An 18,095-nucleotide genomic window follows, 5' to 3' on the forward strand; every position below is an offset into this window, starting at 1 on the left:
CAGGGCGTTCCAACTATGCGTAGGCCCTTCCCATGTGTCCGTAATCGTATAGTACGGAGTAGCATTTAACGGCCTTTACAGGCACACGGACCAAATCCCCGCTAACCTAAGAAGCATTTTTGTTAATTTATATAAAGGGTCGGCTCATATATACTGTATATTTACATATTATTGTATATAAGATATTAATTATCAATATATATTTACATTAACATAATTAACTAATAAAAAACTAAACAAACTAAATAAAATACACTTGGCCTAAACGCTCAAGCACATTCGTTCTGACTGTTGTCTCAGAGTGACAGCCTCACTTTTTGTTTCTGTCAATCCGACTTGCAGTTGACCAATAGCCAAAACCAAAGATACGTGAGGGAGGGCCGAGTGAATTCTCCAATTCACACTCACTTGCTGCAGCCGAGTAGCCTGGTCCTAACCAGACCCTCGTACTTTTCATTTGTACAAAGGGTCTGGGATTCCCCCGTTGACAAGCGTTAACTTCCTTGAAGGTGGGTCCTCTGTTGAAGTTTAAAACTATTGGATCTGCCCAGAGCCACTCTGATCTGCCATAACCAATCGCAAGCATTTTTCTTTGCCAACTCCTTCACCACTACTGTAACGGAGCTAGCTGCCGTAGCTGGAAAATCAAACTTCCCGAACCCCGTGTGGAGGAGGGCTACAACATCATGGCCACCTACAAAACTCAGCAAGGAAAGTTCTTGCTCCGGCTTTAACTTATGGATATTCGGCAGCATTGTCACAACTGCAGAATAACTTCGCTCGCATCTTTCTCCGCCGCCATTACTGAACTAAAACTAGTGCACGATATTAACGTCATCGTTGTCAGCCACTCCCCCTGTTCGCTAATTGGACCTACAATTTTTTTTTTTCTGAAAACCGACTTCAAAGTCAAACTCCCAGACCTAGTACAGAAGCAAAATCCAAATTGAGCGGAAGTACGTAGGAGGGCAGAGCCAGGCGAGCAGCCGAGTGCTATTATTACCGAACAGTAATGTTACATGCACTTTCTACTTTTTAAAATACATGGAAAAATTATACTTTAAATGCAAATGTTTCATAGCATTCTTTTATATTACAAATCAATGAATTTGTCATACATTGTGGTTGAGGTAGAGTATGATTTAAAATATTTAAGTTATAACAAAAATATAAAATAACTGAAAAAAGCTGGATTGCCCATCATTAACGCCTGGGACACTGAAGCACCGCGAAGCGACACAATCGGCTACGAATGGCTCGATGCTGTTCACACTAGACGCGCAGTTCTCCACGCCGGTCACCAAGCCTTTCACCTTCTCTGAGCTTTCATTTTTCACATGTAAAGCTGACATGGTACATACACATGGCATAGGCTATATTTCGGCAACTTGTTTCTCCTACCGTCGCAACAGCATCCCAGCATTGATTCTTACTTGATTCTTAACATATTTAAATTTTCCAGTCAAATTCCTTCCACTGTTGACTGTTAATTCCCTTATGGCACCTATAACAGAGTTTCTTATGTACTAGTGTAATAATTGGACCAATACACTGTTCCTATTGGTCCAGAAGACGTTCTCAAAAATGTATAATAACTACTTACTAATCGAGACTGAGGTCATGCCGGGAAATATCAAACTGAGGCTGGAACGTATTGACCGAGCGATAGCGAGGTTGATACGGCAAAGCCGAGGTCATTCCAGTGTTGTCATTCCAGTGTTGTCCTTTTACCTTCAAATTTGTTCAACCCAGACTTCAGCAACTGTTTTTCTGCTACATTTTCACATTTTCCTGCAGCTCATCTTTCTGAATTTTTCCCTTTTGTTTTGCATTTTTCTTCTCTTTTCTGCCTTCATCTTGCTCCAGGTCCTTTCAAAAATACCTTTCACAGCAGTACCTTCCAACTGCCAGTACTTTTGCATTTTTCTTCTCTTTTCTGTAATTGTTCTGCCTTCATCTCGCTGCAGGTCCTTTCTAACATACATTTCAGGCCTTTTAAAACTCCAGCAAATTTTCTGCTAAATTTTCACATTTTTATGCATTGTTTCTCTTCTTTCTGATTTTGTGACTTTTTGTTTTGCATTTTTTTCTCTTTTCTGTAGTTTCATGCCTTCGTCCACCTCCAGCCCCTATTTAAAATACCTTTCGGTCGCTTTGAAGCTTCAGCTTATAACTTTCTGAAATTTTTCACAATTTTCAGCTTTTTTAGCATTGGTCAGCTATCCCCATTCAGGTTTTCAGCATTCTCACTGCTGTTTCGCAGGAACAGCCTTTTCTAGTTGGGTGCCTTCGGCAAAGGCACAACCATTGTTATCTCTCCTATATATTATTATTGTGAGAATGCTGCATTCTCACTATTGTTTTTCAACTTCTCAATTCTTCCGCCGTTTTTTGGCCTTTAACTAGTCCTGCATACTTTCACCGATTCCTACAATTTTTGTATCAAAACGTTCAGCTCCTTCAGGAGATGATGGCTATGACTTCTGGTATTTCTCACTTTTATACTTTAAAAAAATTAAGGTTTTTGTGCAAATAAAAAATTTAGCTCCTTGATTTTTATGGTTGAGCAGCCAGCAGTGGCACACTCTGCTGGCTGCTCTTTTTCTGATATTCAACTAAATTGACAAACAAATTCCTCTGCCGTTCATATAGTTTAACTTACAGAAACAAGTTATACCTTGAAATGTAGGAAAACTTTGAGCCTTGAAGCGAGAGCAGCCTTTCAAATTATCTCACCAACTTCAATGGAGAGGTGGGTAAAATTTGTCAGAGAATTTTGAAAGTAGACGTGTTTTTAAACTGCTGGTAGAGTCGTATTTCTGACCGCACAAACATATAAAGGACATGTTTGGTTTCGGGAGAGTCTTGGGTCTCGGAAAATATCCTCATTTTTTGGATCGGACGTATAGTTTTGCGTCTAGGTTAACTTGTTTGAGGTGTGGATGCTAGGTAAATGTTGGTTATTCTCTGCCCTCAGCGTGTTAGCAATCATAGCTACACCATCACCGTGGCAACCAAACAAACAAACAAGCACCATGAAATCAGAATTGGGTAACGCTTTGGAAACTGCAGGTAGAGTCGTATTTCTGACCGCAGAGACATATAATGGACATCTCCGGTTTCATTTTTTGGATTGGACGTATAGGTTTGCGTCTAGGTTAACTTGTTTGAGGTGTGGATGCTAGCTAAATGTGTCATTCTCTCTGCCCAGCGCGTTAGCGAGTACAGCTGCTCCATTGCAGTGGCAACCAAACCGACACGCACCATGAAAGCAGAATTGGGTAACCGCACAGACACATAAAGGATATCAATGATTTCGGCAGAGTCTTTGGGTCTCGGACCAGTGGCGTAACTATAGGGAGTGCAGGGAGTGCAGCTGCACTAGGGCCCGTAGCGAAAGAGGGCCCGTCCTCTATCTCATCGTAAAAGTGAGACAACCTGACCGGGCCCCTTGAGGCAACTTGACCGGGCCCCTTGCTCCGCTCCATCACCACAAGTTTTAAACTGGCATGATCCAGTCCCATCAATTCGCAAACATTTCTCAATTATGGTGTCAGTTATTCATAATTATGAGCTATCACCTGCCCAATAAACATTTTAAAAACAGTCAGTCTTAACAACAGCAAATAATTCATTTTTCCTCATTTGCCTTTTGCTGAATGAAACAAATTTCGTTTTTATTAAGTAATATTGCCCTCGAAAAATAGCAAGGATGTCTGGGTAATATTGTTGTCAAAGATTCCCGACCACCCACACACGATTGTTCCCATCCAGTTGTTGGAATACCACAGACAGTTGTTGTTGGGATACTACAGTTGTGTTGCATTAGCGTTTTGAGGCGAATTAGGCTACCCCATGCCATGCCCTTTAAACATAAAAGTGTCTTCAGAAAGCGGCAGGAACGAAAAGAGCAAGATGTAAGGGTGGCAAAGCTGTCTATCCTCATTTGGATTTATGGCGAAGCGTGTTGAAGAGGACGCTACGTCTGACCCCCAGCCCGGCAACAGCAATGAGTGTGAAACTCAGCCACCAGGGTAGGCTAATAATTACTTATTACACGGCTGTTATTAATGCTGTAGAATGCCCCATTCACTTGAATGTTCACGTTCTGCGGTCAATTATTTTTTGATAACAGACCGTTGCTATGAATAATTGCTAAGCTCAACACTCAAAAATTTCGCCTGACGATAGGTCGGTAAGGGGCCCGTTGGTGAGATCTGCACTCGGGCCCGCCAAGTCATTGTTACGCCGCTGTCTCGGACAATATCTTTATTTTTTGGATTGGACGTGTAGTTTTACGTCTAGGTTAACTTGTTTGAGGTATGGATGCTAGGCAAATTGCTGTTATTCTCGACGAACCAATAAAGTTCATCATTCATCAAACCCGATTACTAGCAATTGTCAGTTTATGCCAATAATAAAATTACTCCGTTTACATGTGTAATTAGTTATGCTATTACTCAATAAACACGTCTACATGATTCTTTTTTATTAATTGATGTATGCTTCACGACGAAACTTGTGCAGCCGGTGTGTGGTGAAACTCACTCCTCAAGTATGTATCAATGGTATTGCTATAATTTCAGCTGTTAAAACGATAATATTCTTGTTACGACTAGCTAGCCTACTTCTTCTCCTGTTTAACAGTTCAGCTTTCAGCTTCTCCCGCATTGTAGGCTATTTTAGCTCTTAGCTTTGTTAGATCATGCAGTTCAGCTTCCACACTGCCTCTTTTGTGTGACTCACACATTTTTGAAATTCATTTCAGCTTTCAGCTTGCGGGTATTTTCTCATTTCTGTATTTTCATCAATAAAAATATAAAAATATTTCAAAAAAAACTTTCAGCTCCTTTAGGGGCTGTGTGCTATGTGTTTTGGTATTTAAAAGTAATGGTAAATCCTTTCAAATCATTAAAAAAGCTTCCTCCTCTTTCAAACTTAACTACTTCAGCATACTTTCAATCCTCCTCTTTGAAAGTTAACTAATTCAGCATATTTTCAGTTAGAGACACCATTCAAACTTTAAAATGTTAACAAGACATTCAGCTTATAACTTTCTACTATATGTTCACTGTATTTTCAGCTTTTTTAGCATGGTCAGCTATCCCCATTCAGGTTTTCAGCATTCTCACTGCTGTTTCGCAGGAACAGCCTTTTCTTGTTTATTTATTTTCCCACCCCTAAAACGTTGTCAATATTTGGACTACATAGACAACCAAGGTGTCAAAAGTTTCGTCTTGGTAGCGATTGAGTTGCTTGTATTTGGATTTCCGTTCGTTGCACGGTTTTGTAGAAATTAAGTTTTTGTGGCGAAAAGTGAAGCTAACGGTGGCTAACTTGCTAGCCACAGTCACTGACGCCGCTAACGTCACTAAAGTCACGAAAACTCGCGTGACTATCTCTAGCAGAACATTAGTTTAGCAGCTCGTTAACTTCTGGGAGATAGCTAGGCTAACTTCTTTACAGCAAGGCAGCTGCAGAAACGCCACAAGCAAAGAGGCCTGAGTGATAACTATTTGCTCATTTTACTTCGTGATATGACACACAATTGTGATGTGTAATGTATAATATAAGGTAATATTATTAAGGAAGTGCATCTACTTTCGGAAACAGTAGTCTACTATTTCACTGAAGCATTAGCATCATGACATTAGCTTCTGTTGAACGGGCAACACATACTACAGCGGTCTATGATGCATCTGTTTTCAATTGTTAAAATAAACATTCCTCACAAATACTTTTCGTTACCGGATTTATTATGACATTAGATTACAAGTAAACAATTTGTTGGTGAAATTCTCAGTACCTGTGGCTTCAAACCAGTGTAGCTCACTGCAACGTTGTACTGTACTGTAGCCTAGAGTAGCTAACAAAAACATCTCCACAGCTGTTTACAGTTCGTAGGATGTCAAATGGCGGCACATGTTCGGCACCTCCCCTACTTCAATCAAAAGTCTTTCAATAGGTGAAACTATCTGACTAGTGACTACTAACCTGAACTCCATTGCCACAGCCTAAACTTTGTCAATCTGTTCATGAAAATAATTCATTTCAGCCTAGACCACAACGGAATTAATGTTAAATCGAATTCAACCAACGCAATCGCTACCAAGACAATCTAGTAGTAGTAGTAGTTTACAATTTACCGGGGCAGCTTCTCCACATAGCAGGGCTATATCGCATTTTGCCTTGTTACTGACAATGATCGCTACCACTGACATTTTTATGAATGAGTGATTTTCCACTAAATAAATGTCAAGCTTATTTATGTTTTTGGGGGCATATTTTCAGTTAGCAGATGGTACTATTTGAATCGCGATTCCATCTGAGATAGCTACTGCTAGTCACGTCGTTGTTAAAATAAGCTTCAAAGGGGTTCTTTATTAATGAATGAATGCAATATGAGTAGGCTAAATGCCTGAAAATATCACGAGAAGGGAAAAATGTACAATGACATTTAAGTCATAGAGATTAGGTCAATTTCTACACGGTCTGCCAAATGTTTTCGTTTTGATTCAACTATGAGGTTGCTGATTGCCTTTCCCTCTTGCAGGGGAAATGAGAAGATAACTATTTCATTCCACTCTTCACTCTTTGTATTTTGAGTTGCAGGGGCGAATCTACGTTCCCACTTTTGGGGGGGCTAAGACCCTAGATCAGTGGTTCTCAAACTGTGGTACGCGTACCACTGGTAGTACGCGTGCCCCCTTCTAGTGGTACGCGGAGAAATATTTAAATACCTTAACTATGATATCATTGAAATGTGATTTAAAAAAATTCTGCCTTCCCTATAATATTTTTGTTTCGAAACAAAAATAAATGTTGGCTCGCGCTACTACCTGACGGTTCTTGGGTAGTGGCGCATGCAAACATCCACGATAGTTGCTGCGCGAACTGTGTAGCTCAATAGGGCAGGGCTTCAGACTGCAACCAAATGGTTGCATTTTACGACCAATTTTGAGACAGTGCAAGCATTGTTTACAAGCACTCACGCATGTTTGACCTACAAATTTGGAGTGTATTGGGTGTGCACAACGTCGGCACACGGTAGCAACACCGCATAGATAAGACGTCCTTGTAGGGCCTACAGCGATATCAGCGAGCCCTCAGCATTAGTAGCTTACCGTAAAAGCTAAAAGTCTTGGAAAGTTTAAGCTATTTTTCACTAGGTACCTATAAACCTAGCTCAAAGTCGAGGAAAGTTTAGGCTACTTTTCGCTAGGTTCCTACGAACATGTCTTACGTGATCTGCCAAACTAGTGGGTTTCCCTTCGTTCTTTTGGTGAGCAGTCTCACGAGCCCTTCTCATGGAACCGAGCAGCTAAATACTTATTTAGCATTAGCGTTGTTAGCTACTGTATCCCTGCCTGTATTTGCGTTGTTGTGCTGTTATAATCAGCAAGTATCGTGTCGTGGTATAGGAGGACTGTTCGAAAAGCGCTGCATCGTACATTTAAATTATTTAGCTAAGACTTGCATGTACAGTACGTAATGTCACATTAAATAATGTATTTAAACTCAAGTTTGTGTGGTGCATCGCTGTAAGCTATATCAGTTGTAAAAATGTCAGTAAAAAAACTGACCCATATGCAACCGACGCAAGCACACACCACAATTTCCCCAGAAATTGTACCCTCTCTACATTAATAATTGCATTGCAGATCGATATAAGGTGTACCCCAAAATGTTCTGCTTGCGCTCCAAAAAAATGAGTCAGGGGCTACTGTAATCCTAGTGAAAAAAGGTTTGTCGGGAGCCCAATAAGGTATACGCTACTGTATATTAACGGTGGTCATAATGGTGGTACTTGGAGAGTCAAACATTTTCTGAGGTGGTACGGGGTCTAAAAAGTTTGAGAACTACTGCCCTAGATAAAACCTATTATTTTTCCTGTGTCCCAGCAAAACTAGGGCCCCCAGAAGACATTTTTGAAAATATCATTTTAAATAGTGTCCTCTAGTGGGTTTTAGGAAATTAGAAGAAATGAACACATTTAGATGAAATGTTTTTTATAAAGTTTTTTATTTTTATATATATAACATTTGGGGGGGCTAATGAAAGTTTTTGGGGGGGCTCAAGCCAGTAACTTAAATACTGACCCCTGCAACCAACACAAGCAAGCACACCCTACAATTTCCCCAGAAATTGTACCCTCTCTAGTTAAAATAGTTAGACCAAATCCTCGCCCTATAAGGTTACATAAGCAACAATCTAACTCATAAGAGTCTCTCCCCACTTGTAAATGTATACTGTATCTTCATAGACAAACAAAGTGCAAAATGCAAACACATTAAATATCCATACCCACACAGACACAAATACACAACTACACACATACGTACACACATACACCAGATGTGACAATTCCCATTGGACAAAGCATTTATTACAGATGTAATTTTTGACAGCCCTCGGTAACATGGTAATTAAAGCAGATGGGGAGATTTTTACATTAATGTGATCCAAATATGCTGACGGGTCAGTGGGTTTCCACAGCATGAGGTAAGACGGCCATGAACAGATTAAGGCAGCAATCCTTTATGCTTTATCTCTGAGACGCATGCAGACATGGGAGGTGGACTAGGCTGCCGTTAAATCACAGAGTCAATTACTTTGTCCATATGGGATGGGCCTGATTGGGATATTAAAGACGGGTCGAGTTGAGAGTGAAGGTTCATATCAAAGAAATATTCTCTCTCTCAACCGTACCTCCATTAACCTTCACCCTTCCCCTGGTTCCAAGGGCCACACTTATGGTTATATTTACCTGACTATGCTTGGGTCTGAGGGGCAGAAGAGAATATTCAGGGTGGTGCTTCATCCTTTTCAACAGTCAATTCTTGGATCCCTCTGGATCATTATGCACTTAAATCCAACCCCTGCTGCATCTGATACCTCTGATCATAGACTGTAAAAAGAATGGACGACGCGTCTCTGCATCCTCCGACAGTACAAAAATGAAGCCAAAATATCCTTGATACGGGTGCTGCCATCTTGCGCTGGCGATGTCATTTGGAGCAAAAGGCTGCGCAGTAATGATGTGTGGTGGAGCCGTGGTATTGAGATCCCACCCATATAGGGGGGTCAGATGGCTGAGCGGTTAGGGAATCGGGATTCCCTTGCCGGTTCATTTCTGGCCGTGCAAAATGACGTTGTGTCCTTGGGCAAGGCACTTCACCCTACTTGCCTCGGGGGGAATGTCCCTGTACTTAACTGTAAGTCGCTCTTGATAAGAGTGTCTGCTAAATTACTAAATGTAATGTAAATGTAATACACTTGCCCAAAACCACCTTTGTTTGTTTTTTATTTTTTGGCCCATGTCCTATCTCCTAACATGGATGGGGCGGGACTTTGGACAAATACTGCAGCCAGCCACCAGGGGCGATCAATATGTTTAACGCCTAGGACACACTGGCTGCGAAGCGCCTGGAACCACTCGGAAGCGTCACGATCGGCTACGACTGGCTCAAAGATTTTTGTGACGCTGATTAAGAAATCTAAAATCAATAAATATTACAGGAAGCTTCCTGCCTTTTACTTTTGCCTGGTTGATGTGCAACTTTGAATGCTTAAAACCTCACAACCCACAACTAAAAAAGAATGTATCTTTATGTGCTACACCTTTAATCAAGCATTATAGGCAGATGTAGGGCTCATCCTCTTCATACTCCATTGGTTTCTCCACGGAACAGATAATGCAATCAAGGATTGTCTGATGTAAAAAAAAAACTAAACATGTTGAACCATTCCAAATGTTAGTCACTTTCATTATACACATCTGCACATGATTACACTAAAAGGTGTTAAGAGGAAGAGGACTGAATAGACTAAATAGGTGCAAGTCCATTGTGACTTCTGCTTTAAATAAATGTATATTCAGAATCATTACAGATTCAACACCAACAAAGTATATATTGGTACATTATATATAGTACATTACCAACACATAAATGACTTACTGACACACAACAACCTTACCTCAGGGCTGATGGCCACATCGGCCATGAGGGGAAACATCAATCTGGCTGTTGCTCTTTTGGTGGATAGCAAAGGCCACACTCCAGTTTGTTTGATGCCTTTTCTTAATTGTACTGTTTGTTGTGCAGTTCTACCAAGGACCTAAAAAACAGTAAAACATAAGTAATATGATCATAACAGCGAAGGCAAGACAAATATCAACGTGAGAGGCTAGTGTGGTCTGGTGACCATCCTTAAGTCTAGTACAATAGAAACTAACTTTTGTGAAGAACTTGATATTAAATTGACAGCACTGTATCTTAATATCTGTACATATTTTTGGGATAGAAAGATAAACTCTGCCTCTGTTGAAATCTGACAGGATATGTAGAGTACCGCATGCTGTAGAAGGCGGTGGAACAGTCAGTGGCGGGTCTCCTCTGTGAGGAACTGTCTCCCTATTTCCCAGCTCTCCACCAACTCCTTTAAAGCGCCCTCCAGCTTCAAACAACCAAGTCACCTAATTACCGCTCAATGTGCAGTTTAAATGTGTTCTTTATGCATAGGATGAATACACAGCTATAACATTATGACCATCATGTGACGTGAATAACACTGATTTCATTGTCATGGACCCTGTCAGTGGGTGAGATAATTGGTCCGATCCAACAGACAGAATCTTTTTTTTTTTTTTTTACAGTTAACCTGTACCATAAACTAACTAAACACTGTTTGTTATCACTGTTATACATACAGATGCAATAGTCTTCCGCATGTCCATAGCGTCAGCGTCTGGCTTGTCTCCCAAGAGCACACACACCACGGCTGGACATAGTCCAGCCAACACAGGCTTTCTTTGCCTACATATCGTTACATTTTACCTGCCGCTTTATAGAACAGCCATCCCCCCGATAACAGCTTTAGTTTTGGATATTTGTCTTCAAGAAGGCCGACAATCTGAACACATTCAATCAAAAATAAATATTTTAACCATGATGGCAAACCATCACATTTTCACAAAGTCCCCACATCACGTTAACAGTTAATACCGGTAGCCATCACATCCCTACACACAACATTCTACAACAATGATTTCCAACATAACAAAAGATACATTTTACAATACCTGTTCATATTCAACTCCCTCCGGCATACTAATGGTCCTCCTCCCAAGGCCCGCCTCGAGAAGTTGGGTATTCTGTTTTGTTTTTGGAGTCTTGTCCATGACCTCCGCCATCAGTAAGAACTGCAACCTGATGTATTTGACTGGTTGAATCTTATTTGATGGTGGCGGCCTCCTTCCAGGCACCCCCTTCCTCCGCTTTCCATAGTATAGAAAGGATCTGAGGATTAAAACAATTTCAAGAATTGTCTACAGTCTACATGGAGACAACACATGAAGATAAACAATGCTGTTCAATCTATTATAACCTCTCAATCTCCTCCAGTACTGATGGATGGCCACGGCCACCAGCTGGGACTAGTTGGCGAGTAGGTGGCGGCTGGTGTACTAGATGCAGGCTCGGGCTCGCACTACGGCCACCACTAAGGGCCAGGTAGAGATTGGGAGGGGGTGTCCAGCAGGGATGCGGTTGGGCTGCTGGTATGTCTGGCCAGCAGAGACAACAGGTTTTGAGCTTGATTTGGTTCTGTAGCTCATCCTGAAAAAGATGATAATTATGTTGATGTGGCTAACACTAACACTAGTAGAGTTTATTAATGAAAACATTGGTTAAGCTATATAACAACACTTAGCTAACATTCAGCTAGGCCACTAGTTAGCTAACCAAAATATTGGTAATAGTTCAATAACACCATGGCAATGGTGGTTGTATAAAGTTGTGAATGCCAAGTATGAATGCTTACCGGCTGCAATGTTGGTGTATTCACCATGCTAACTAGCTAAACATGAGCTGGGCAAACATATCCTGGCTCGATCCCAAATGTTGGCCGGGAAAATTAAGCACAGGCAATAAATTAAAATTTCACTTTGGCAGTAAATAATACATTCTGAATGAAAACCACTACATTGCGTGATTTCGCGCCAGTTCACTGCCATTTAGCTGCATTGTCCAGCTAATGCTAGGTTTAATGACTGGTTGTCTAATTAAATATCCGTATACATATTTACATTCAAAAACTATTCAACTTTTTAGAACAAACATTAATTGAGATGGGCTTTAGTGACTGCTGTACAAGAATCCCAAATCAAATATTAGAGTTAACCGACATTGCTCTGACTTTTTTGATATAGAGGCGTGAGACAGGGTGATTCTCTCTCACCCATTTCTTTGCTCTCAATATCGAGCCTCTAGCGGAGGCTATAAGACAGGATGTCCAGATTGAAGGGGTTGAGGATGGTGGGGGTATAGCTCATAAAATTTCCCTTTTTGCTGACGATATCCTGCTCTTTATAAAACATCTCCTTACCTCAATACCTAAACTAATGGAATGCCTAAAAGATTACGGAGATATTTCTGGATATAAAATTAATCAGGGTAAGTCAGAAGCAATGATGATATCGGGAATATGGCCTAAACAACTAAATGAGATGGTGCCATTTCACTGGTCTAAACAAGGATTTAGGTACTTGGGGATTATTATCACTTCTGGAACTACATTAATTTTTGAGGCAAACTATACTAAATTAATTAATCAAATAAGGAGTGTGATCTAGTTTGTTGGGAAGTTCTTTCTTTATCTTTGTTTGGAAGAGTTGAGACCGTAAGGGTGAACCTGCTCCCACGTCTCCAATTTTTATTCCAGTCGTTGCCCATAACAGTTCCAATTTCCACTTTTAATATGTTAAACTAATTTCTCAATTTATATGGCAACACGAAAGACCCAGAATTAAACTTAAAACACTTTATCTGGCTAAAAATAAAGAGGTTTGGCTTTGCCAACTATAACATTTTATTACTGGGAAGCTAAACTAGCGGCAATTGGGACTTGGATTAGTGGAGAAGAGGAAGCAAAGTGGACTCAAATAAAGCAAGGAGAAGTTAAGGTTGCACAATTGTCTGTCCTACCCTTTATGGATTTAAAACATGTCAATAAAATGAAAATTGAAAATTAATGGATAAAACATACAATGAACGTATGGGCACAAGTAAAGAAAATACTTAAGGATTAATTTTTCGAGCTATGCCCATAGTGGGTAATGTAGATTTCCACCTTCAATGTGGGACCATGGTTTTGGAGATGGGCAGCTGAAGGCATCTTTATTTTTAATCAGCTCTTTGAAGAAACACACAAAGTCATTCACACAACTTCGATCTTCCCTCAAGCGATTTTTATAGATATTTGCTAATTAGGAATTACATCACAAATAATAAGGAAAAAGAAAGAATTGGCAAAATCCCAAATGATATAGAACAATATTTTATCGCAATTTCAGAAAAACGCCTCTCTGTTGGTTAACATATTTCTCATCTTTATAAAAGATTGATAACAGACATGGCTGGAAAATCTTACAATATTAAGGAAAAGTGGGAATTAGAAGCTAATACAGTAATAAAGGATAAGTTATGGGATAAATAACAAATGTTTACTCCTCGACAGGTGTGCAAATGCCTTTTTTTGTAAACCGATATTTGTTAAAACGTTTGTTAACCGAGACCGTAAGTCGAGGGATTTGCACTGGTGTCGGCACTACATCTCCAAGGCAACATATAAACAACTGAACAGAACAACTCTGTGGTTGGTTAGAAACGTTTATTTACCTCTGCGAATATTCTGGAGGTCCACTGACTAGAGGGTACAATTTCTGGGGGAATTGTAGGGTGTGCTTGCTTGCGTTGGTTGCAGGGGTCAGTATTTAAGTTACGGGCTTGAGCCCCCCCCCAAAACTTTCATTAGCCCCCCCAAATTTTTTATATAAAAAATAAAAAACGTTATACATTTTTAGTTTTTCTTTCATATTTTAAATCTAAATGTGTTCATTTCTTCTCATTTCCTAAAACCCACTAGAGGACACTATTTAAAATGATATTTTCAAAAATGTCTTCTGGGTGCCCTAGTTTTGCTGGGACACAGGAAAAATAATAGGTTTTATCCAGGAGCTTAGCCCCCCCAAAAGTGGGAACGTAGATTCGCCCCTGCAACTCAAAATACAAAGAGTGAAGAGTGGAATGAAATAGTTATCTTCTCATTTCCCCTGCAAGAGGGAAAGGCAATCAGCAACCTCATAGTTGAATCAAAACGAAAACATTTGGCAGACCGTGTAGAAATTGACCTAATCTCTATGACTTAAATGTAATTGTACATTTTTCCCTTCTCGTGATATTTTCAGGCATTTAGCCTACTCATATTGCATTCATTCATTAATAAAGAACCCCTTTGAAGCTTATTTTAACAACGACGTGACTAGCAGTAGCTATCTCAGATGGAATCGCGATTCAAATAGTACCATCTGCTAACTGAAAATATGCCCCCAAAAACATAAATAAGCTTGACATTTATTTAGTGGAAAATCACTCATTCATAAAAATGTCAGTGGTAGAGATCATTGTCAGTAACAAGGCAAAATGCGATATAGCCCTGCTGTGTGGAGAAGCTGCCCCGGTAAATTGTAAGCTACTACTACTACTAGATTGTCTTGGTAGCGATTGCGTTGGTTGAATTCGATTTAACGTTATTTCCGTTGTGGTCTAGGCTGAAATGAATTATTTTCATGAACAGATTGACAAAGTTTAGGCTGTGGCAATGGAGTTCAGGTTAGTAGTCACTAGTCAGATAGTTTCACCTATTGAAAGACTTTTGATTGAAGTAGGGGAGGTGCCGAACATGTGCCGCCATTTGACATCCTACGAACTGTAAACAGCTGTGGAGATGTTTTTGTTAGCTAAACTAGGCTTAAGTACAGTACAACGTTGCAGTGAGCTACACTGGTTTGAAACCAGAGGTACTGAGAATTTCACCAACAAATTGTTTACTTGTAATCTAATGTCATAATAAATCCGGCAACGAAAAGTATTTGTGAAGAATGTTTATTTTAATGATTGAAAACAGATGCATCATAGACCACTAGTATGTGTTGCCCGTTCAACAGAGGCTAATGTCATGATGCTAATGCTTCAGTGAAATAGTAGACTACTGTTTCCGAAAGTAGATGCACTTTCTTAATAATATTACCTTATATTGTACATTACACATCACAATTGTGTGTCATATCACGAAGTAAAATGAGCGAATAGTTATCACTCAGGCCTCTTTGCTTGTGGCGTTTCTGCAGCTCCCTTGCTGTAAAGAAGTTAGCCTAGCCATCTCCCAGAAGTTAACGAGCTGCTAAACTAATGTTCTGCTAGAGATAGTCACGCGAGTTTTCGTGACTTTAGTGACGTTAGCGGCGTCAGTGACTGTGGCTAGCAAGTTAGCCACCGTTAGCTTCACTTTTCGCCACAAAAACTTAATTTCTACAAAACCGTGCAACGAAACGTAAATCCAAATACAAGCAACTCAATCGCTACCAAGACTAAACTTTTGACACCTAGGTTGTCTATGTAGTCCAAATATTGACAAAGTTTTAGGGGTTGGAAAATAAATAAATAACTAGAAAAGGTTGTTCCTGCGAAACAGCAGTGAGAATGCTGAAAACCTGAATGGGGATAGCTGACCATGCTAAAAAAGCTGAAAATTGTGAACATTTTCAGAAAGTTATAAGCTGAAGCTTCAAAGCCACCGAAAGGTATTTTAAATAGGGGCTGGAGCCGGACGAAGGCATAAAACTACAGAAAAGAGAAGAAAAATGCTAAACAAAAGTGAAAAAAATCTGAAAGAATAGAAACAATGCATAAAAATGTGAACATTTAGCAACCAAAAAAATTGCTGGAGTTTCAAAAGGCCTGAAATGTATGTTAGAAAGGACCTGCAGCAAGATGAAGGCAGAAAAGTATAGAAAAGAGGGAAAAAATGCAAGTACTGGCAGTTGGAAGATACTGCTGTGAAATGTATTTTTAAAGGACCTGGTGCAAGATGAAGGCAGAAAACGGAAGAAAAGAAGAAGAAAAATGCAAAACAAAAAGGGGAACATTTGAGAAAGATGAGCTGCAGGAAAATGTGAAAATTGAGCAGAAAACCAGTTGCTCAAGTCTGGGTTGAACGAATTTGAAGGTAAAAGGACAACACTGGAATGACTAGAACTTGCAGGAAAAACGTAGCAACCGTTGGTCATTGGCAACAAATGTTATGGAAGAATTTCAGTGGCACTGTGTAGATCTGAATAGTCAAGGGATATGGTTACAATACAATTTATTTAGACTATACAATACATATGTTTTAAACAAAGTACTTTGTGATCAGTCATTAACGAAGGAGGTGCCGTTCACACAGATCGTTCGTAAGAGTGATAGCCAACTATCACACATGCTCAACCTTATATAAACTTTAGATCGATGGCATTCTGTAAGATCAATCAATCAATATAGCAAACTCTGTGATTGGCTAACTCAACTTAGTGACAGCTTGAAACAATACATCTCCACCAAGAGTCCCAAAGTTCTTTGTTGTCTGGCTCTCTCCAGAGCAGTAGATCCACAGGGGTTGACCAGTCAAATGGTCGACTGTCCTTTGTGTGACCATCTTCAAACAAGAATTAGACTTCCTGTCTCCTAGACTTCATGTCTCCTAGTTAGGTGTTATAAAACTACAGGTGGCATGTCTACCAAATGAAGTCGAATCAACATACATTGTATCAAGCTTCTTATCCAACTGGAAACTTTTCCTAAACACATACATTGTACATAGGCCCAACATTTCTACAACACAAACTGGCAACATTTTTAAATAGAATCTAGGTTTCAGGTTCAAGATGGAGGAGAAACTTATAATGCGTGCCTGCACACCCAGTCCTGTTCAGACACTTAATTTAATATGACATCAAAATAATAATCCATAGTGCAGGGTTGCCAATGTTGTCGTTGTCCCTGGTGAGTTTTTTTAATAAATAACAAGACCATGTTACTCTCTCTAACCGCCGGATCATTTCTTGCAAGTGTGTCAAAGTGGTATGTAGATCTACTACTTCAAATTGAAAACAGAGAAGATATTTAGAGTAAAGACAAGTTACTTTACATCTGTGTTCAATATCGTCAATTAAAAGTAAAAACTTTCCAGTTACGATGCGTTTGTTCGTAGGATTAACGCCAGCTGCAGCAAACACTTACCCCAGCCCTGGTTTGGCTGTTCGTGACGGTTAGCTATGACTGTCTTGAGCCTCGATTTTTGCAGATTTCTGTGAAACTTGCTAAAATAAAAACGATCTAGCTAGATCATGTACACTTTACGCTCAATGTACATACCTTGTTTGGCCAATTTGGTCGATACTGTAGTTGAAGAAAAAGTCGAATGGAGAGCCATATCGCGCTAGCTCGATTATAAGAGAAAAACAAACATTTACCTAGCATCCACACCTCAAACAAGTTAATCTAGACGCAAAACTGTACGTCCAATCCCAAAAATAAGGATATATTCCGAGACCCAAGACTGCCGAAACCATTGATATCCTTTATGTGTCTGTGCGGTCATAAAACAACTCTTTGTGCAGTTTCCATAACACACAATTCTGCTTTCATGCTGCGTGTCTGTTTGGTTGCCACGGCAATGGAGCAGCTGTGCTCGCTAACGAGCAGGGCAGAGCATCACGAATTTAGCTGGATTCCACACCTCAAACAAGTTAACCTAGACGCAAAACTATACGTCCAATCCCAAAAATTAGGATATTTTCCGAGACCCAAGACTCTCCCGAAACCAGACATGTCCTTTATATGTCTGTGCGGTCAGAAATACGACTCTACCGGCAGTTTAAAAACACGTCTATTTTCGAAATTCTCTGACGAATTTTACCCACCTCTCCATTGACGTTAGTGAGAGAATTTGAAAGGCTGCTCTCGCTTAAAGGCACAAAGCTGAAAATCTGTAAATGTGAGCTCTTTAGTAGTTACATTGGCTGAAAGAGGACAAGTTTTCCTACATTTTAAGGTATAACTTGTTTCTGTAAGATAAACTATATGAACGTCAGAGGAATTTGTTTGACAATTTAGTTGAATATCAGAAAAAGAGCAGCCAGCAGAGTGCTCAATCATAACAATCTAGAAGGAGCTAAATGTTTAATTTGCACAAAAACCTTAATTCTTTAAAAA

The 18,095-nt window shown here is 39.9% G+C and overlaps 1 protein-coding gene across 8 annotated transcripts; it reads right to left on the reverse strand.

Annotated features, from left to right (window-relative positions):
• Window positions 1–9,465: 9,465 nt before the first annotated feature.
• LOC146267985 (uncharacterized) lies at window positions 9,466–17,785 on the reverse strand. Of its 8 annotated transcripts, none has more exons than XM_084710255.1 (7): window positions 17,256–17,785; window positions 11,389–11,618; window positions 11,084–11,300; window positions 10,839–10,914; window positions 9,979–10,458; window positions 9,622–9,712; window positions 9,466–9,484 (listed from the first exon to the last, which is right to left on the reverse strand). In XM_084710255.1, the coding sequence occupies exons 1-5, from the start codon at window positions 17,358–17,360 to the stop codon at window positions 10,109–10,111; spliced, it is 978 nt and encodes a 325-aa protein (XP_084566381.1). In that variant the 5' UTR covers window positions 17,361–17,785; the 3' UTR covers window positions 9,466–9,484; window positions 9,622–9,712; window positions 9,979–10,108. The 8 variants fall into 8 exon arrangements, 5 of the variants coding, with proteins under 5 accessions (XP_084566381.1, XP_084566383.1, XP_084566384.1 ...); XM_084710257.1 differs by having other exon boundaries at window positions 9,622–9,729; XM_084710258.1 differs by having other exon boundaries at window positions 9,472–9,712; window positions 9,979–10,119; window positions 10,354–10,458; window positions 17,256–17,784.
• Window positions 17,786–18,095: the final 310 nt, after the last annotated feature.

The sequence above is a fragment of the Hypomesus nipponensis genome, chromosome 11 (assembly GCF_054491055.1).
Source record: "Hypomesus nipponensis isolate SF chromosome 11, ASM5449105v1, whole genome shotgun sequence".
Taxonomy (NCBI): domain Eukaryota; kingdom Metazoa; phylum Chordata; class Actinopteri; order Osmeriformes; family Osmeridae; genus Hypomesus; species Hypomesus nipponensis.

Coding starts and splice junctions, on each gene's coding strand:
- LOC146267985 (XM_084710255.1), bottom strand. CDS start 17,360: ATGCTAGGTAAATGTTTGTTTTTCTCTTATAATCGAGCTAGCGCGATA. Junction 11,619..17,255: donor GACCAAATTGGCCAAACAAG/GTATGTACATTG, acceptor CATCTTTTTCAG/GATGAGCTACAGAACCAAAT. Junction 10,915..11,083: donor AGGGAGTTGAATATGAACAG/GTATTGTAAAAT, acceptor GAATGTGTTCAG/ATTGTCGGCCTTCTTGAAGA.